This window comes from Mizuhopecten yessoensis, unplaced genomic scaffold, assembly GCF_002113885.1.
Source record: "Mizuhopecten yessoensis strain PY_sf001 unplaced genomic scaffold, ASM211388v2 scaffold716097, whole genome shotgun sequence".
Lineage (NCBI taxonomy): Eukaryota > Metazoa > Mollusca > Bivalvia > Pectinida > Pectinidae > Mizuhopecten > Mizuhopecten yessoensis.
The window spans coordinates 128,162-150,087 of record NW_018479946.1 but is presented as its reverse complement, the minus strand read 5'-3'; the positions used below and the strand labels follow the sequence as shown (position 1 = coordinate 150,087).

Below are 21,926 nucleotides of genomic sequence, written 5' to 3'. Positions count from 1 at the left end.
CGGGGATATTTCATTAACGGTCACTGCAGACTGAAGTCATGTTTCATTGCCAAATATACAATTAAGGGGCTTGAATCCAGCCAAAAAGCGTTTCTGTTCGGAGTGAATGTATGGAAGTTAAAACACATTAGCTTCAAATTCCTAGAGCGTTGCTCTGTAGGCATTGTCGTGTTGTTTACTAAGGTGACCAGTGATGGACTCAAAAGAGTCAGTAGGGGCACATTTAATAATAATAATAACTGAAAGCTGTTATAAGTGTCAGTAATTATGGAGCTAAACAGATCGGAAGTGAAGTTGGGTTCACCATACGAGTCACAGTCCACGATGTGTCGGAACCGTTAAGTGGTTTGTACGTACCCCTGGGCATAATTACCCAATGCTATCAATCTGTCTTGTATGCTTCAATCAACAACAAGTTGTGTATTCCCTGGATCAAGGTCAAATATTCACGCGGACAATCATTTCGGACTGACTTTGGCCACAGGCAGATAAACCCACGGTTGGTCACATACAACTGTCCGGTATGTACGATAAAGGTCAAGGTCATAGTAAAGAGTCAAAGGTCAAGCGATTGCACACATTATTCAAGCCACAAGTTCTGGCTACAGAGTGTGTTGCGACAGAGATGTTGAGGTGCTGTATAATGTAGTACGTCAGTATAATTGTCACTGTATAATGCATGGCACTCTGGTCAACGATGATTTGTTTGCACTGAAGTTGTCAGCATGGTAAAAACCAATTATTCTGTCGCACAAAAACATTTTTTTGTATGCAAATTGAATCTCGTGACAAGAACAAAAACAGCACAATCATTTCAAATTGAGTATCTAGATTACTCTATTATCCCAATATTGCCAATAGTTCCTTCATTACACCAACATTTCTCTGGTTTTAATCATATTTATTTCGTCAAAGAACTTATTGCCCTTTATTTAGGCGCCTACAATCGTATATAGAAGGAACCATTTTATACTCATATAGATGTAAAATCAGGCTTATTATCCTAATTCCATATTCAATATTTGGTGCTAATGGCAGGCATACACCACTTACACTATAAATGAAGAGTAATCGAGAACTTCCACTTACTGGTTCGCGAATCACTGAAACCTGATAACAAATGATTAAGTTGATAAAAATGTCCAGGCTATTAGCGATAGTGGGGCATTAGTAAACAATTAGTTTATTTCGCCGGCGGCATGATCAGTTGTTTTTAATCCTGAATTTAACACGTGGTTTTTATCCCGTACCGAGGTGGACGTCTAGGACGTCATGGTGCAGTTCATCTCGTCATGCCTGCGTTTAATTTCCTGTTCTAGAAGAGGGGTCATACAATGGAAACGTAAAGGTCGGATTCTACAGCTATGGTTACCATGGAAACGGAGCGACGAACTCAAACATGGGATGTGAAGGTCCCTGGGGGTTCTGGGCGAGGCACGTGGAGTTAGATCACTAATGAAGGACAGTAGGGTAATACATCATCGGAAGTTACATTATTGGATTAAATGATGTGTCATTGGAGTCGATCGAATTTTTTATTCATGAATATTCATAAACATATTGTGATATCGCATATATAAAGCTCTGACCGGTTTGCTCTGTTAAAAGTTTGTCTGCTGCGGTAAGCGTTAGAGTTTTTGGAGCCCTTCAGTCTACACAGTTCTAGCGCGCGTCAGATTCGCCTAGATTCGTTTTACGTCACGAGTAAGTTAATATTGTTCTAAGGGTTGTGGTCCCGGACCTGTTCTGTACAGTTTGAGAGCACGCGTTCAACTTGATAAACAGTTGTACAGTGGGACAGATCGGCACTTACCGTCCAGACATCATGATGGATTTGTATGTTTTACTTTTGTGTACTTTGCAGCTGTTGAAGGTAAGTTGTTTTGTTTTCAACAAAAAGAATCAACAACATAATGCAGATAATGCTTCAAATTAATTTGAGAAGGATTTGCATTTTTGTTTCCCTTCCTATATACAGCTGTAAACCGGGAAATTTTCGCCCAGTCAAACTTTCGCCAGTCGCCCATGAAATCCATGTTCGCCCAGTGTTAATTTCGCCTATATATTTGATTACCATGTTCATTATGTTGTTAAGTTATGTTCGCTGTAATGATAAAAAGGCAAAAGTGAAAATGTAGCGAAAAATTCCCGGCAACAGTAGTGCTGGCAGTTCACTTGCATTATTAATTAATGAATTATGATGTAAAATATTGTGTAAAAGTGGCTACATTTCGATGTAAAGTAGATAGCAGTTTTGTGTGGTCCCTGGCTCCTTACAGCACTATATATGTTGTTTGTTTTCACAAGATCAAAACCACTATCTTAAACGTAAAAAATAAACAATGTAAAATGTATCTAATCCAGATAAAAGTATTGATTTCTTTGAATGATTATCGTTACTTCTACAACTAAATTTTTTAATTTCTATTAGGAAAACTTGTCAATGAGGTCCAACAGTTCGAGAAAGAGTTTTATGTAAACACGATGTGTAGACTTGTCTAACATATAACACGATGTGTAGACTTGTCTAACATATAACATGATGTGTAGACTTGTCTAACGTATAACATGATGTTAAAACGTACCAGGAACGCGGTAGAGGATCTAGTACAGGAGACATTATGACCCACATATGGTACCGGAAACGTCCATTCCCTTTTCAAAGCACAATGATTCTCCACAGTATTTTGTAGGGTTACAATGTGTCCCCTTGGTGCCTGCTTTTGTAGACCCATATTTACTAACGGTTTTGGTTTTGTTCTTGTGTGTTGACGCTGCATGCTTTTTTTTCTATTTCATTTGTTACTTTAAAGAGTTCCGGGATTTGAGGGGGTCATAGGGCGTCCAAAGTGTGGTAACATGTTCGTGTCTTTGAGTTGACATGTTTTTGATTAAGTTGTACACTACCGGTGATAAAGATGTTACCGTTCGATGTAACAGCTCGGCATAGCAGCGTATGTAAATATAGATGTAGTAAACTATTTGAAAGTTTGAAAGTCTACTTTTCACCCCACCTACCCTTTGATGATTGTATCTGGTGGAATTTCTTGATACTTTTAAATTCTGGCGTTTTGAATTCCTTACAACTACGCAGTTGGTCGCGTTAACCATGGTGACTTCAAACGAATATTGAGGTCACGTTTATCTCTTAATTGGCAAAGATCATCTTAATGGCACCTTTTTATACATGAAAACAGGATTGCGCCCATGATTTGTTTTGGTAATTATATAAGTTTAACGGTCAAATCTTGAAGATTAGTCTTTCCTAGTATGACAGGAATTCGGTCAGGTAGCATTCTTATAATGGTTCATGCATACTTTATTGTATCGTTAGTATTATGTATTGCAATTTATTCAAAGGAAAGCTAAGATATAACAAAAATCCAATTAACTTATTTGCTGTCTCGCGACCTCTTGACAAACAAATCAATAACAGTTCTGAGGTTGTAATGATCTTGGTCCAATCAAGTAAAAGGATCGACATATCTTTTCAGATTTATCAAGCTTCTCTCGTCCTGATTTTAGCCGCGTATGTAATATTAGGTCAGTTACATTAGTCAGACACAAATACGAAATACGTTGATTAAATGAAATACCATGGATATGTCATTGACCATTAGTGTGTATTACAGTGAGATTGCTGTACTAAATCACTGCCTAGTGTTTTACATTACGACTTACACCATGTTATATATTACAGCATGCTGGCGGTGATTCGGACGTTCAAGGTGAGTGACGTATCGACTGTAAATAGCGTAACTCTTCAACAATTACAAATTATAGAACAAAGTGCTACAATGTAAAATATATGAACTAAGATGCTTAGCTGCAATGACTTTCATTAACGTAATATTTGACCAACTAAACGTTACTTTGCCTATTTGTTGTATTGAAGGAATTTCTTATTCTTATACAATTTCGGAAAAAAATGTCCATGTTGGTGAAAGAAAAAATACAATAATTGATAAGTAAGTGTTGTTAAGATTTAATTTGTTGATCTGCCAATACAATTTTGTTCATCTCTCTTGCTTATAAACACAATTTTCTCTGTTTTGTATTGGTGTATATTTCATCCCCGTAGATTGCTGCCTATTTTTTGCCGTATCATGTTTTTGTTATTGTTGTTTGTTGTGTGGATTTACATTGAGAACCCTGAAAAATCACAAAGAGAATAAGGCCAGGTGTTCTGGAATGGTGTCTTCTGTTTCATCATCGACACCTATCATGTAAATCTAGGTCAAATCTTAAGTAATGTCACGTGCCCATAGCGAGAACAGAGGTAGAAACACGGTACAGTATAAGATAGCGAGTCAACTGTGACGCGTTAAGTCCGTAAGAGGGAGAGACTGATATTAAGATTAGCTATCATCTTGTTATTTTTTGACGGAAACGTCAACAATACACGTGTTGTGGAATCAGTTATTGGAGCACGGTGAACAGATCGTCGGATGAGATAATCATTTCCAAATAATTATCATGTGTTCTTTTCGTTGTGAACGTTTGTTTTATTTACAAGCATTACGTTTGCTTTTGATACTTTAACAGCAAGGACTTTTACCTAAAACTTCGGACATGGTTTATGTTTTCTATATTTTTGTTATTGCTGTATCAATTCCGTTTGTTTATCTCCGTCGTTCCTGTTATTGTCTTTCCTTGAAATTTGATATATCCTCAGTTGTCTTCCCGTTAATAACAACTTTAGTTCACGTCCTCAAATGTCGGCAATGTTGTGCCTATTTGGTTCTATTTATCTTTTTGCCTCTGTCCTGGTTATCATTTCTTAATTTGTTATAGTGAAAAATGAGTTCTTCAGTCCTGACCATATGTTATACTAGACGTTCTTATTGATGACTCTTATAAGTAAAACCTATGGATATTACCGACAAAACCGTTTATTATAGGACTTCAGTTGGGTGACCGTATTATCTCCGACATTATGTTTTGGGAACAAACCATGATGTTATTAGATTAGAATAGGAAGGTTTGTTGGACGTGTGTTAGTAATGCCAACATACAATCTAATCATTGAATACATACAGAGGTCTGTACCGCTAGGAAGTACGTAACTAATGGCGGACTCTTGATCCATTAGTATTGGCTAATCTGGGCCACAAAACAGTAATTAGATCTATGGGATCCGGAGAATCAACAAGGGATACGTCAGTTAATGTATCGTGAATGAGATCTTAGCCGAAATATCGCTTGATTGCCGCTTAATATTGATTCCATTTTAAACACTACAGAACAACTATGTTAACAAAGAATGTTATCGTCCAGGATCGAATAACAAACCTTATGTACCACAACTTATATAATGTGAGTTTGGACATTTTTTTGTGTCTCATGTGTTTATACATAAATACAAAATTTTCAAATATGAGATTTACTTTCTACTGCCTTCTGAATTTAAGGACACTATACATATTTTACATTAACTTATCTCGACCTCGATTGTTACACCTGTTTAATAACTATGAGTATTTCGATCTTCGATCGTGAGCTTTTCCTTTTTTGATAGTAACAATCTTGCTTTCCCGTCTTTGGTTTTTACATACTGCAGTTGATTTTTTTTGGGTCTTTTTATCATTGCATATTTTTCCAGGGTCACCGTTGAAATATTAACTTTGGTCATATTTTACTATTGTTTAATCAATTGTAAGTTAAACTAGGACCGCGACTATAAATAGAGGACACTAATCGATATTCCCTTGATGTCTTTCTTACATACTCTGTATTTTTCGAGGTTTTCGATACTCTCATTCACTTGACATACACAATTTACACCCAACTCACTAAAGAAGTTTTTCTTTACCCTTTCTATTGTTTTGTATATTCCTACATTGATCCTGGCATACTTCTGTTGAATATCAAATGTAATTATCTCTAAAAATACAAACGCAATTATCTCTAGAAATACAAATGTAATCATCTCTAAAAATACAAATGTAATTCTCTCTAAAAAAACCATAATAATCTTTAAAATTACAAACGTTATCATCACTAAAAATACAAATGTAATTATCTCTAAAAATACAAATGTAATTATCTCTAAAAAAATGAATGTAATTATCTCTAAAAACACAAACGTTATTATCACTAAAAATATGAATGTAATTATCTCTAAAAATACAAACGTTATTATCACTAAAAATACAAATGTTATTATCACTAAAAATACAAATGTAATCATCTCTAAAAAAAACATAATAATCTTTAAAAATGCAAACGTTATCATCACTAAAAATACAAATGTAATTATCTCTAAAAATACAAATGTAATTATCTCTAAAAAAATGAATGTAATTATCTCTAAAAATACAAACGTTATTATCACTAAAAATATGAATGTATTTATCTCTAAAAATACTAACGTAATTATCTCTACAAAACAAATCTAATTATCTTTAAAATTACAAATGTAATTATCTCTAGAAATACAAATGTAATTATCTCTAAAATAAACATAATAATCTTTAAAGATACAAACGTTATTATCACTAAAAATAGAAATGTAATTATCTCTAGAAATATAAACGTAATTATCTCTAAAAATATGAATGTAATTATCTCTAAAAATACAAACGTTATTAATCTCTAAAAATACAAACGTAATTATCTCTAAAAATACAAATGTAATTATCTCTAAAAATACAAACGTAATTATCACTAAAAATACAAATGTAATTATCTCTAAAAATACAAACGCATTAATCTCTAAAAATACAAACGTAATTATCTCTAAAAATACAAATGTAATTATCTCTAAAAATACAATCGTAATTATCTCTAAAAATACAAATGTAATTATCTCTAAAATTACAAACGTAATTATCTTTAGGAGAACAAATGTAATAATCTCTAAAAATACAAATGTAATTATTTCTAAAAATACGAACGTATTAATCTCTAAAAATACATATGTAATTATCTCTCAAAATACAAATGTAATTATTTCTAAAAATACGAACGTAATTATATCTAAAACAACGAACGTAAATATCTCTAGAAATACAAATGTAATTATCTTTAAAAATACAAATGTAATTATCTCTAAGAATACAATTGAAATTATCTCTAAAAATACAAATGTAATTATCTCTAAAAATACAAATGTAATTATCTCTAAAAATACAAATGAAATACTCTAGAAATACAAATGCAATTATCTCTAAAAAACAAATCTTATTATCTCTAAAACTACAAATGAAATTATCTCTAAAAATACAAATGTAATTATCTCTAAAAATACAAATGTAATTATCTCTAAAAATACAAATGTAATTATCTCTAAAAATACGAACGTAATTATCTAGAAATACAAAGTAAAGAAGCAACTATATAAATTAAGAATTGAAACCAAACAATCATAGTTACTACAACATACGGTCATTTTATCCATTACAGGCTATTCAGTAGTCCTAAAGGTATAAAGAATTAAAAGCTTGGTCTTAAACACTTAATTTTCGTGTAATTATGCGATTTTTATTCTAGCATGTTCTCAAAGATTTTAATGTTGACTCGGTCTACAGTCCTTCATTCATACTCCAATACATACTTTCGGAAAATAATAACTAGTAATATGAAGAAAGGAAGTACCTATTTGAAGATGCAGAAATTCAAACAATGTACACATTTTCTCCACCCTATGGCCGTCTTGTACACTTAGGACTCAACAGTAGTGCTCATGGTAAAAAAAAGAAAAACATAGTATACAGCGAAAAGGGAAACAACCCTTTTCATTGATAAAAATGTACAAATTTGGGCTAAAAGTCTTTCATATCAGCCATATCTGGAAAAAAAATTACGCTACAAGGCGACGGCCAACCACAAGTAGAGTCAACCACCAGAAAAATTGAACTGACATTAAAAACATAACAAGGTAGCATTCCTCTTGTTGTTTCAACAATTTGTAGCATAATCCTCGACACCATTAATATCGATTATGATTTATCTTCTAGTTGATAGATGCCACTTTTCGATATTTTGATAGTGGACAAAAACAACCCCTATAACTATATTCTAACTACTATTTATTTAGCATGTCTTATTTTCAATTGTTTAACCAATTTGTACCGGACTTGGTTTCGCCTCAGTATTTTGGGGGTTCATTGTGTGTTTTGTTTGTTGTGACGTCAGTTCCTGATTACTCTTCGACATTAAGTTCGGATTATATTTAGTGTATTAAAGATGAACAATAGGTGACTGTTTTGATTTGACGTATTTTTGTCCATGATCAAATAAATATATAACAATCGTCATTAAGCAAGTTACCAAAATATTGACATTTAATTATAAAACGTATTTATAATTATAGAAATCAAATTAAATTCTGTGTACAAACTACCTATTTTCCTCTTTTGGTCATCTTGTGTTAATTGTATTCCGCAGCATGCGGCGGGAAAGCGGCGGACATCATGTTCGTCCTTGATACTTCCGGAAGTATCAGTTATGAAGACTTCCGGAAAGAAATCAACTTCACCAGAGGTGTCATTTCCATCTTTGATGTCAGCGCGGAGCGGACGCATGTAGGCGTCATCAGCTTCAGGTTAGTGTCGTGTTCAGTTACAGTTCTTAACATTGGAACGCTGGATACGTGTTGCATAAGAAAAATAAAACAAATTTTGTTAAGTTAATGTCTTTAAATGCGTTTTCTAGAACTTTTAGCTTGCTTGTGTTCACTACTAACTAAATGACGTTGATTTTGATTTAAAGCTATCAGCGTGACGTTTCATTTGTAAACTGTATCTTTTGAAACCACAGTACAAAGGTGATAGAGGAAATGGGTCTTGGTGAGATTAAGAATAAGGACGAGGTTCTAGAGCGTCTCACCTCATCCAACATCCGATACCAGGGTGGAGGTACACATACCGGCGACGCCTTACACAGCCTCTGGACCGACGTCTTTATTCCGGGTGTCATGAGACCGGAAGTGTCCCATATCGCGATCGTTCTCACTGACGGCATGTCGTATGACATGGCAAAAACCAAGGCAGAAGCCATGGAAGTCAAAGGAAGGGGGATAACTGTGTTTGTTATTGGAATCGGCAGCAACGTAAGCACGTCCCATTATGTTGACATATTAAACATTATCTCTCGTTACCCTGGTCACCGATGTGTAATTAAACATTATATCTGGTTACCCTGGTCACCGATCTGTAATTAAACATTATCTCTGGTTACCCTGGTCACCGATCTGTAATTAAACATTATATCTGGTTACCCTGGTCACCGATCTGTAGAGTGCGATCTGTAATGTTTGTAACGTAATTATGAAAACAATGTAAGGCGCTCTTCCATTTTGCTGTATATCTACATATACCTCGGAACATTTTGAGATTAATTTTCATTGTTTTGAATTCAGTATCATGGATGAGGCCTCAATGGTCGAAATTGCCATTAATGCTTAATGCACCAACTAAACAAAGATAATAACACGTGCTTCCTGACTTCGTATCACTATTGACCATCTTCCGAAGTGGCTGTCCATTTTATTGCCGTTTCAGGATCTAGGTTGATGAAAGACATTTTCAACCTTTCTCAGATTCTTAGTGAACCAAGATACTTATTTAATATACCAGGAGGTTTCCTGACGAGTGTCTTATATAGTACTGGGAATTCAGACCATTTTCAAACAATTGTTTATGATTTTTAATTGCCCTTGTTTTTCGTTGGGACCATTATGTATTTTCTAGTGTTTTTGTGTTCTCAATTCTTGGTGTATTGTTTCCGTTAATGGAGTTAAAGTCCTTGTTTAGTTTAGTAAGCTGTAGACTAAGTTGGTTCTATTTTACTGACTTACAGATGAGCGTCGACACTCAGGAACTGACGGACATTGCCAGTGAACCGACTAAGAACTACATGTTCCAGATCGCCAACTTCGATGTTCTGAACTCCATCAAATCGGAGCTTGCTTTCAAAGCATGCAAACGTAAAATTACGTTTGTTTCTCGTTTTATTTCTTATTGTTTACAAGAGATCATTATTTGTAATATATGTTGCTTGATTCGAATTGAATTTAAACACTTACTACCAGTGTTCCTTTAGTATCAGTTCGGTATTATACAAGTTTAAGTTAGTGGAGCAATCGGATTTGATGACACACACATGCTTAGAGTAATCGACGTCAAAGTGTTAAGTGAAGTAATCTCGAAACACAATCACGTTTGAAAGTCATTTGTTGTCAAACTCCGGTCTGTTTTGCACTGCATGAAAGAATGTCGTTGTCAATGTGCGGAACTGATCACTACCTTCATTTCGTATTTTATTGTTCGTTTTTTTTTTATATAGAGCCGCCTGTCACTACCCCGGCCCCTCCAGTGATGAACGATAACGGAGATATAGGTAAGATGTTTATATAGAGCTGCCTGTTACTACCCTCCCTCCAGTGATGAACGATAACGGAAATATAGGAAATATGTTTATATAGAGCTGCCTGTCACTACCCCGGCCCCTACCCTCCCTCCAGTGATAAACGATTATGGAGATATAGGTCAGGTGTTTATATAGAGCCGCCTGTCACTACCCCGGCCCCTACCCTCCGTCCAGTGATGAACGATAACGGATATATAGGTCAGGTGTTTATATAGAGCTGCCTGTCATTACTCCGGCCCCTACCCTCCCTCCAGTGATAAACGATTATGGAGATATAGGTTGTAGCATCTAACGTGCTTCATATGTTTGGATGACTTGCCCATCCCCGGATTGAACCTGATTCGTTCTTGTACATATTAGATCCAGTCAACACATGTGTTCCATTACACTCAACATATTTTATTGACTTCACATTGGAGAGTTCCCATATAAGAGATGGCGAGTATGGACGAGTTATGTCCCTTTACCTGACTGAATATATACAATAGACAGATACCACATTCCGTCTTCTCTTTTTTTTTTCTTAAAGAATTAATCATCTCAAATGAAATATTTATAGAAAATTAACCTTTCTCTTTCTTTAAACTTATCAATTATAATAATATGAAATGTTCTACAGTAATTAATACAATGCCAATTAATCATAAGTACTTCCAAACTGTTCCTGGCATGAACTGTACTAAATTGTGTTCAATGCTCACTACTCAACTGTTCAAGTGTTCAATGTTCAAGTGTTCAAGTGTTCAACGTTCAACTGTTCAATGTTCAACTTTAAACTAAAAATCACACCCAGTGTTTACTGGTAATTAAACAAACTTTTCTGATCAAAACTTGACTAAATAAACATATAAAGCACTTTGTTCGATATACTTTTGTGATCCAAGTCTATGTCATGACAAAATCGCGAAATTTCACTGGTTGTTTAACTTCTCGCGTTGGCCTATGTTGTCGCATAGGAAAAGTTTGTTGGCGCGATTCGCATGTAGGGGTCTGTACCTTTTCCTCCCTCGACTTCGGATCAATCTTATCCTCATCATCTAGACCACAATCAGTATTCTCAATTTCATTGGATATTTCCAAGTTAGGGACTTCAGAATTTGACACAGTTTTGTATGACACATTTTCATTGGTTCTATCACTGTTTCTAGACACAGTAGATTCTGGCCTAATGAACTTTTTCAGATGTGTTACATTTCTGTATTTCTGGACTCCATCTGATTCTACCAAAACACTATTACCATGTTTCCTAAGTACTTGTAATGGTTTTGGATTGAAGTTTGTCGACATTTTGTCTACATGTTTTTGTTTCATCAATACAAGGTCACCTGGGTTCAAAACAGATTCTGTAGCATTTCTCCTTTCATCCGCGTACAGTTTTCCTTTTTCTTTCCGTTCACGGTCGCGATCTCTGATTTCAACATCTCCGGTACTTGTGTAATCCTGAAGATTTGGTAACTTTGTTCGAATTTCGCGTCCAAACAACAGCTGAGCTGGACTCACTCCTGTGGTTGAATGGGGTGTAGACCTGTACATGATCAAATAGGTTTGTAACTCTGTTTTCCAATCCTTCTGTTCCTGTTGTGCAATTTTGAGTCTCTTCAACAGGGATCGATTTTGTCTTTCAATTTCACCATTGGCTTGAGGCCATAGTGGTGTGGTACGTTTATGAATTATACCATATTCTTGTAAAAATTGCTTGAATTCTTCACTGATAAATTGTGGACCGTTGTCTGTACGGATTGAAGTTGGAATCCCATGAGTGGCAAATGTAGTTTTCAGACTTGCGATGACTTTGTCAGTAGTAGTCGACTTCATCACAGTGACCTCGACCCACCTTGAGTAGTAATCAACTAAGGTAAATAAACTGTCACCACTTGGGAGAGGTCCCAAAAAATCCACAGCCAAATCCTGCCAAGGACCTGAGGGTAGCTCGGTCCTAACCATAGGTTCAGGGTTTGATGGTTTAGCCATCAACTGACATCCATAACATGACTGACAATGTTTTTCAATGTGTATGTCCATTTTAGGCCACCATACCTTTGATCGTATTCGTTGTTTCATGGCAACTATGCCCGGGTGTCCTTCATGACCTACGTTCAGTACACTTTCACGCAGCGACTTGGGAATCACAATCCGCGTCCCACGTAACACAAGTTTTCCTATAGCACACAGTTCAGACCTTACAGGTAGATACTCTTTGTAGGGAATCTCTGACCACTTGCCGTTTACAATACAGTTTCTAACAGCTTCTAGTTCCGGGTCATTATCCGAGGCGCGTTCGATTTCGCGTGTTGTCATAGCAACTGGAGTTGAGTACTCTGCAATTTGCTTGATGTAGGTCTCAGTATCATGATGTGATGGTCCATCAGAAGACTTTGAAATCAATCTAGACAAACAATCTGCGATGTTTTGAGATCCAGGTATATACTTGACAGTATAGGTATAGGACTGTAGCCGCAAAATCCAGCGTTCTACACGAGCACAGGGTTTGGATTTCTGTGAGAAAATGAACTGTAGAGGTTTGTGATCTGTAACAAGTTCAAATTCCTGTCCATATAGGTACATATGGAACCTTTCGCATGCCCAGACCAGTCCTAAGGCCTCCTTCTCGGTTTGTGAATATTTCCGCTCAATGTCTGTCAAACTACGGCTCGCGTAACAAATTACACGTGTGTGATTGTCCTGCTCCTGTACTAGCACTCCTCCTAATCCCACAGGTGACGCGTCAGCGATAACCTGCGTCTTGGCTTTTGGGTCAAAATATCCCAAAACACATGCATTTGACAACATCGCCTTAAGTTTCTTAAAAGACTGTTCCTGAGTTGGACCCCAATTAAATGGTGCATCCTTTCGGGTTAACTGTCGTAAGGGTTCAGATACAGTTGCCAGGTTGGGTAAGAATCTGGAGCTAAAATTGACTAGGCCTAGGAAACTTCTTACTTCTCCAGCATTTGAAGGTTGTCTCGCGTTCACGACCGCTTTGACTTTGTCCTCGTCGAGACTGATTCCATGCTCTGAAAGTACATGTCCCATGAATGTAATCTGTGACATATTAAATTGACATTTGTCCAAATTCAATGTCAAGCCCTTCTCACGTAAGGTTTGTAACAGTTTGTCCAAGTTTTTGTTGTGCTCACCCTGTGTTTCTCCGTGAACAACAATGTCGTCAAATATACTGTTGACACCTGGACACTCTCTCAGAACCTGTTGTATGATTTTGTTGTAGAGCTCAGGGGCACAGCTGATCCCGAACATTAGTCGTTTATACCGATACATGCCTAAGTGAGTTTGGAATGTTGTAATACCACGTGACTCTGGGGCTAGCTCAATCTGGTGATACGCCCAGCGAATATCAAGTTTTGAAAAAACCTTGCTCTGATTCAGGTCCTGTAGTATTTCATCTACAGTTGGTATCGGATACCGTTCACGAATTACAGCTTCATTGGCCCTTCGCATGTCAACACAAAGTCTAATATCCCCGTTTGACTTGGGAATAATAACAACTGGACTTACCCATGCACTGGGTTCCTCGACTTTCTCAATAATGTCTAATGACTCCAGCTCGTGTATTTTGCTCTCAAGTCGGTCACGTAAATGGTAGGGTATACGCCGCAATGGTTGAATAACTGGCGTAACTGTGTCGTCCAGTGCTATAGTCATTTGATAGTCTTTCAATTTCCCAATTCCTGTGAAACATTCAGGGTATTTCTTCATAAGTTCAGCCTTACTGATATCATGTTCAACGGAATTAATGTGCCCAGTACCCACATGTAGAACTCCTAATTCTATAGCAGTCATCTTGCCTAGTAGTGGTTGGCCTGTTCCCTCCAAAACATAAAACATCACCCTAGGTACCATCTTGTTTCCAAGTATGACATCAGCCTCAAAACATCCTGCTAAAGGCAGTGGCTTGGTACTTCCATAAGCAAACAATTTCTTGTCAGTATTGTTACTTACACAGTTTATCTTTGACTTTTTCAGACTTTCCCAGAGTTCTCGGTCTATCATATTAACACCTGCACCTGAATCAACAGTAAATGATATTGGCACACCTCCAACTATCACACTAACCTGTTCTCCAACTGGTTCTTTAACAACACTAAAAACGTAGTCAGTTAACTCAACCGAATCCTGATCTTGTACATATTTCACCGTACGTTCCTGTGATCGGCCATTCCCTGGATTACCTCCCTTTGTCTTACAACACTTCTGGAAATGTCCCATTTTATGACATTTATTGCATTTCTTATTCCTGGCTGGACATTCCTTATCTTTTGAATAGTGTCCCTGTCTCCCACACCGGAAGCATGCTTGAGATTTGTTACCTTGACTACTTGTATTGAAACGGTCAGCCCCCTGGTAACCTGGTTTGTGTCCTTTCCTTTTCTCATAAACTGCGTGTACAGTTTCTTCCTGCATTACTGCTGCCTGTCTCTCTGCTGCTTCATGCGCTCTACCCATTTCCAGCATTTTTGTGAGGGTCAATGTTCCTCCCTTTTCCAGAAATTTCTTCCGTAGATGTGTCGACTTACACTTGTCGATAACCTGATCACGGATCTGGTCGTCTTTACCATCTCCGAATTCACATGTCATGGCTTTATCGCGTAACCTCGTTATAAATTGTTCAACTGACTCACTAGACTCCTGTTTGAGTTGCCGAAACTGGTGTCTCTCGAATGAAATGTTTCCTTGTGGCGCGAAGTACTCTCCCAGCTTCTGTACAGCCTTGTCGTAATCTGTATCTTCTCCTGTGTCCGCGAGTGTGTCAAATATTTCCTGCACTCTCATCCCGGCACAATGGAGTAACAACGCCCTTTTCTGTGTAAGATCTGTTATACCCTTGCCCACAACAAACAGTTCGAATGCCCTTTTCCACTTTCTCCATCGTTGAGAAATGGCGGACGAATCTCCGTGGCAATCAAAATTTGGAATACCTCCAATTTCCATGTATGTCGCCATTTTAACCAATTAAATGTATACAGTTTTTATCCTCGTCGCCAATTGAAGCATCTAACGTGCTTCATATGTTTGGATGACTTGCCCATCCCCGGATTGAACCTGATTCGTTCTTGTACATATTAGATCCAGTCAACACATGTGTTCCATTACACTCAACATATTTTATTGACTCCACATTGGAGAGTTCCCATATAAGAGATGGCGAGTATGGACGAGTTATGTCCCTTTACCTGACTGAATATATACAATAGACAGATACCACATAGGTCAGGTGTTTATATAGAGCCGCCTGTCATTATTCCGGCCCCTACCCTCCCTCCAGTGATAAACGATAACGGAGATATAGGTAAGATGTTTATATAGAGCCGCCTGTCACAACCCCAGCCCCTACCCTCCGTCCAGTGGTGGACGGTAATGAAGATATAGGTAAGATACCCAACCATCACCAAACCATAAATACTCATAATTGATGTGTTAACTCTTTAAATCAAAAAATGAAATATTCAAAAAAAGATGACATCAGAAACCAACACAAAAACCGGAGGTGAAACAAGTCGGGTAAGAGTTTCCTGCCATGATTCTGTCATGATGTCTCTTTTCCAGCCCAGGAAAGCATGTCGTTTATTTAAAATCTAAGATATCATTAAATATTGTTACCTGACTCGCTATATAAATGCATATTAATCAATTTCGACTGTTTCCCAGACAATTCACCAAACGAACTATAGCTAATGTATGCTACCGTAAAACTGTTGACTGGTCACCGTAAAACTGTTGACTGGTCACGTGAAACTGTTGACTGGTCACTTGAAACTGTTGACTGGTCACGTGTTAGGTAATCGAACGCACCTATAATTACAAGCACCCCGACGATCACGCGTTTTTTGGTACTGGATTGTTGACGGTCGTCTTTCGGTAGATCTAAACATCACATTCGACATTGACCTTTTTGTTTTTCATTTGTCATTTTGTGATTGCGGTTAACATATCTTCTTAATGATAGTATGTAATATTTATATATGATTTTATTATTTGGTTAAGTTACAAACTGTATGATATACTGGTATATCTTGTTGACAGTGTGTGTTCCTAAGGCCGCCTTGAATCTGGTGTTCGGCTTTGACATCACAGCTATAGGGACGGAGAACGCCAAGTTTATCCTCCAGTTCATCCATACTATGTTTGCCGAGCTTCCGAAGATGTCAAAGCGCATGACTGTCTCCGTAATATCCGGCGGAGAATGTGATGTACAAAATGGTAGAGGCGACGCCTTGATTGACAATGCACACAGCACGGATGAAATAGACCACGGGCTCAAATCGCTCTCCACCAAAGCCTCCAACTCTATCATGAAGAAGATGCGTCTTAAGTTCGATCGACGCGCCAGGAATAAAGTCGGTTTCCTTTTTTTGGACAAAACTCTAAGAAACCTCGAACTTTCACAGGCAGAGAAGGAACAAAAATACGCCGCCTTTAAGAAGATTGATCTCTACGTTATTGGTGTTGGTGACAGAGTGAACAAGACCCAAGCCGAGAGTCTGACAACTGGGGGTCATAACTACTTCCATGTGGATCGTTACGAAAGTATCAATGACGTCAGAGGGAAAGTGTTATGTGCAATATCCTAAAGATTGAGTAACATTATTTAGAGAAGGTGTAAATAATAATGTTTGATAACGTTGGGTTGTGCAGGAAGATGTGACATTCCTACCACACTGCAAGATACTGTATGCTTTCATTTAGGCAGTGGGTGCCTTTACACAGCTGTTTGAAATACGTCAAACGGTTTCATGGGTTAAGACTTAATATTAATGATAGCAAACCTATCTTGATTTTGTAGATCTATGCACCGTTTTGTGATTTTTGTCACTTTGAATAAATTATTCAAACTCGTCTATAATATTTCATATTTTAATACTGCATTATGTTGTATTTGGTTCACGCATGTTACAGACATTTGTCTACACTAGGTAGATTTGGAAGCAAATTTCAATATTACGGAAAGAAAATCCAGCATAAAGACTTGCGCTATTGACCAAGCATTTGTTTATTTGTGCCTCCGCTTTGTTGTTATAGAGTATTTACCAAACGAAGTAGCGTATTAGATTCATCAGATCCTTTGGTGTCTTTAGGTCCTCCAGGGCTCTGTGATTTCTCTTGATCAACACTTTCTTCGTTACTTAAATGGGTTTCCACATTGCCTGCCGGGGTATTTCCGTCCTTAATCTTTATATTAGATTGCTCTACCTTTTTATCATTGTTTAGTTCCTCTTCACCAAAGTTATCATGACCTTGACCTGGTTTTTCTGGTGGAGACATTCCATACTGGTCCAGTTCTTTCTCCAAAGTGTGAACCATACCCCCGATATCTTGTTGGAATGGCCAGATGTCCCCTCCGTCCTCCTTCGTTACAGGTAATCCCTGTAATGAATCAGACAGACTTTTTTCTCCATTATTTCCTCCGACCTTTTGGAATCCGTCCGACGAGGCCAGGTTATCATCTAGAATAAGACCAGTCGTATTTGAGTCATTTGTTTCAGGGTTTTCGATACTATTTGAAAATGTTTCGGATAGTCCATCCTCAGTTCCATCATGATTCGGCATTTTCCTTTCTGTTTCCTGACTTTGATATTGAACGTCTACATTCGATGGGTTTTGTGCTGTATCGTCGGTTAGAGACTGGCTCTGGCTCTGGGCTGATGTCTCGATAGTGGTGGACACTTCTACTTCCGTCATGTTGTTTGCGTGGACGTAACCTGCTTTATCTAGTTCCTCATCACCATCGTTTGACTTGCTGTTTAAGTTATCCACTGGTTCGATTATCTCTTGTTCAAGAACTCCTAACATTTCTTTAACATCGGGTTGGAATGGCCATGCATCTGCTCCCTGAACCCCACTCATTCCTGGTAGACTTTGTTCTTGTGATAAGGCTTCGGCACTCGAGAATGACACACCGGGAAGTTTACTATTCCCTACAGCCTCCTCAGTATAAGTTGACTGATGCTCATCAGCTGTCATTTGAACTGTTGTATCGGCTTGGTTTGCCATCTGATCACCAGTTTTCTGACTGGACGCCTGATCAGGATTTAATTCTTCCGATACACTTTGACTCAGGTGAGCTGGAACAAAGGCCTGATCCTCATCACCGGTCTCCGATACGCTTTGATCCTGGTTTTGTAGACCGGGTCTATGAATAGTACTTTCAATCGATCCCTCCGTAAATGTTCTGTGATCTTCTGCTTCTGTCGTGGATGAAACATCTTCATGGATAGATGGAGAGGAAGTCGACCCCTGGACAAACGACTTATCATTTACGAAAACGTTCTTTGATGTCATACCCACTTTCATATCAACCTGCTAGAAAAGACGAACAGACACATTAGAATAATTTGTAAAATGAAAAATAAAAAACAAATTAAACATAAAAATAAAAACACACGTACTTTCACCTTTCTTTGTTTCCTTCGTTTGGAAAACATGGAATATTTGCACCCCCCCCCCCCCCCCNTCCCCCCCCCCCCCCCCCCCCACACACACACACACACAGACAACCTTGTGTCTTGCTTCACTTCTTTGTCACCACTTACAGCATAGTATATCCTGTGTGCACTATCGTCTACCATTTTTTTTTATTGTTAATTGTATGTAAGCTTTCACTCACCTTGACATCGTTATTGTCCTTTCCCTTAGTTCCATTGACTCCCGCATTCTGAAAAAGTTAGTCTTTTGACTTGATACGTGCTATTATACTTATCTGTTTATATCTAATACAGAAGTTACGCCGTTAGATGGTTCAATAGCAACTCATGATGACAAGAAAAAATCATGGTTAAACAATCTTCAAAAAAAAAGAGGCAAATGCAGTAGGAAAGCCATTTCTTTGTTTCCCTATTAAATCCGTTGTTAACACCACCAGCAGCTGCCCAGTTCAAACCGATTATGTTATGTCTACTTTAGCATTTGAACAAAGTACAGAACATTTTCCTACAGTTCTGAATTTTGCGACACTTTTATGCCTCTTAGAAAAAAAGCCTAATGTTCGCTGTATTGCTCTATACTTCTCTCGCATATTATTTACGTCAATACTACAAAACACACCTGATCTGTGTCGTTCGTTGATGTCTCTCCGCCAGCCGTGTCGAGTCCTGGAACAAAGTCCTTTGTTGCCTCAAATTGAGACTTCACCACGTTGAGTATCGCTTAACGAAAAATAAATCATAACATCACTTTTCCAACACACAAGGATAACATTAAAAAATCGAAACACCAACGCATCAAAACAAAATGGTATCATAGAAAATCTAAGTCCAGATGATGAGATACTATAAAAGGCCAAGGCTACATCAACACAAAAAGAAATAAACTTTGGGCAAAAACATTTGCTCTGAGACGATCAGACATGATTCATATTGTATCATACAGTTTCTGCTATTCTATACGTATATACCTCCCTGACCTTGAAACCATCGATACCACAGACTCTTCTTACCCCTCTCTTTACTTACTTGATAAAAAATGACAGCTTTCTCCTAAGCTATGCGATTTGTTACAGGAGTTTAATTTTTGATCGTGAACTTTCCCTTTCTTAATGATAACGCCCCTACGGTTTTACAGACAAATTTACAACACAGGATTCGAGAGACGCATGTTAATGAAATCTATGGACGGGTTTAGTGATCGCCATCAAGACGTCACTGGGAAATAATCTGTTTCCTTCTAGATGAATGACTATCGTTCTTTTTGATGACGCTCATTTGTGTGCATTTTAGTTTCATTGTCAGTATTCTGATTCTCACTTTGAGAACATGACATTATTGGAATAGAATCACATTTATATAGCGCGTGTCGTCGACGAAGCTGAAGATGTTTATACTTCCGAAACACCTGGTGGTATTCTCCTTCTACTACTTGAAGGCTCTCTTTATAGATATTGTCTTTGTTAATGTTTTAGTTTCATCGATATCATGTTCGCAGAAGAGTTTTGAATACACGTCAAATTATCCTCTAGCTTGGAGCCATAGGAATGTGTTCCTTGCAGTTATTCAATAAAATAAAACAACATTAAGATACGTATATAAGCAAATAGGAAATACAAATAACCAACTACAAGATTAATTTCTAAATGGATAGATAATGCAGCCAATCTTACACGTACCTTTAAAAAGACTTCCGAATGCATTGCCAATGGTATCGTCGTCCTGTTTGGTGGACCACACTGACCCAATAGAGGCATATACTAGTATTACACATAGGGGGAACCACAACCCTTTCCTGGACAGAAACATCTTCTATAGGAAAGTAAATCTGACTACAAATCTACAAGTCCGTCACGGAGAGCTACATCCTATGTCTAAAGGTGGTCTGGCAGCCGTTTCTACGTAGACATCTCTATTGTGTAGTATAGTTAGAATCCTTTTCTTAGCACACTCACTTCACACTAAGGTAAAGGCATGTATGTACGTCACCAAGCTGTCCTTTGATACACAAGCCTAAAATAAGGTGTGATGGTGTGGTATTAAGCCAGAGAATCCCATCTGTCACCTGATGTAATAGGCCCAGTAAAAGTCCCTCATTCCTACTAACGTCTTAGCTCATTTAGTAATTAGCAGTAGCTACGGGTTAATATATAATGGTAAAGAATGATGTCATTACTGATGATGTGTGAAAATTTGACAGCAGGGTTAGGACTTTCGTACCCACATATATACAAAACGCTGATGTTAACATATACTATTTATAGTTTAGTGTATTCTATATGGAAGATACGGTAGAGCATTAGATTAGGGCCACGTAATAGAAACTACATTTCTTGTTTTTGTGTTAATAAGTTCAAGTTTTGAGATAATAACTCAAAATTAAGAAATTACTAATATGATATTTCGACTTAAAACTCGAACTGTGATTTAAATGTATATGAAAGCAACATCATTACTTAAGTACACGTAAAAGTATTTATCATTGATTAAGCTAGTTTAGATATATTTAAATTTTAAAAGTGGATTACATACCGCGATGCCAGAAGTAATGAGTACGTATTTAATCACAATCATTCAAACATTCAGTACGTACAACTCGAACATACTACAATGTACCAATATGTCAATGTAGATAATATTAAACAAACAGATTGTTTGTGGTAAGATCAAGTGACCAATGTAATATCATATTTAATTGTTGTCGGGTTTCTGTTATTACTGCTTTTTTTATGGAGTTGGAGATTTCGTAGCATCAATGCATTTAATTATCCGTTAATCCGTTCTCATTGCATCTAGTTCATCAATGTGACGAAGAATATAGCCAAGTATATGTTGCGAAGCGTTCTTGAATATAATATATTTAGAAATAAACCCATAGACAGAATGCACATAATTTTATCAAGTGATATTAGAAACTACGAATATCTCTAATTTTTCAAACAATGACAATTATGTGTGTAGATAAATAACTGAAATAAGACAGAAGATTGCAGCACTAGATGATTAGATTGAAATCACAACTAGTAAGTGTTCATTTGTGACCTTCCGATGACTTGTACGATACGTACACTCAGTCAACTCAGTAACGCCTACGTATACCAAGGTGTAAACAATCGTAAA

At 37.2% G+C, this 21,926-nt stretch overlaps 2 protein-coding genes across 2 annotated transcripts; one reads left to right on the top strand and one right to left on the bottom strand.

Moving 5' to 3' along the window:
• Positions 1–1,261: 1,261 nt before the first annotated feature.
• LOC110441683 (collagen alpha-1(VII) chain-like) lies at positions 1,262–17,245 on the top strand. The gene is made up of 7 exons (XM_021484892.1): positions 1,262–1,873; positions 3,701–3,728; positions 8,389–8,545; positions 8,761–9,052; positions 9,802–9,928; positions 10,288–10,341; positions 16,411–17,245. The coding sequence occupies exons 1-7, from the start codon at positions 1,826–1,828 to the stop codon at positions 16,956–16,958; spliced, it is 1,254 nt and encodes a 417-aa protein (XP_021340567.1). The 5' UTR covers positions 1,262–1,825; the 3' UTR covers positions 16,959–17,245.
• LOC110441682 lies at positions 17,226–20,893 on the bottom strand. Its single transcript, XM_021484890.1, has 4 exons — positions 20,486–20,893; positions 19,429–19,529; positions 18,992–19,039; positions 17,226–18,687 (listed from the first exon to the last, which is right to left on the bottom strand). The coding sequence occupies exons 1-4, from the start codon at positions 20,613–20,615 to the stop codon at positions 17,401–17,403; spliced, it is 1,566 nt and encodes a 521-aa protein (XP_021340565.1). The 5' UTR covers positions 20,616–20,893; the 3' UTR covers positions 17,226–17,400.
• Between the last annotated feature and the right edge of the window lie 1,033 nt (positions 20,894–21,926).

Coding starts and splice junctions, on each gene's coding strand:
- LOC110441683 (XM_021484892.1), top strand. CDS start 1,826: ATGATGGATTTGTATGTTTTACTTTTGTGTACTTTGCAGCTGTTGAAG. Junction 9,053..9,801: donor TTATTGGAATCGGCAGCAAC/GTAAGCACGTCC, acceptor ACTGACTTACAG/ATGAGCGTCGACACTCAGGA. Junction 10,342..16,410: donor GAACGATAACGGAGATATAG/GTAAGATGTTTA, acceptor TCTTGTTGACAG/TGTGTGTTCCTAAGGCCGCC.
- LOC110441682 (XM_021484890.1), bottom strand. CDS start 20,615: ATGTTTCTGTCCAGGAAAGGGTTGTGGTTCCCCCTATGTGTAATACTA. Junction 19,530..20,485: donor ATTCGGAAGTCTTTTTAAAG/GTACGTGTAAGA, acceptor TTTTTCGTTAAG/CGATACTCAACGTGGTGAAG. Junction 18,688..18,991: donor AGGACAATAACGATGTCAAG/GTGAGTGAAAGC, acceptor CGTCTTTTCTAG/CAGGTTGATATGAAAGTGGG.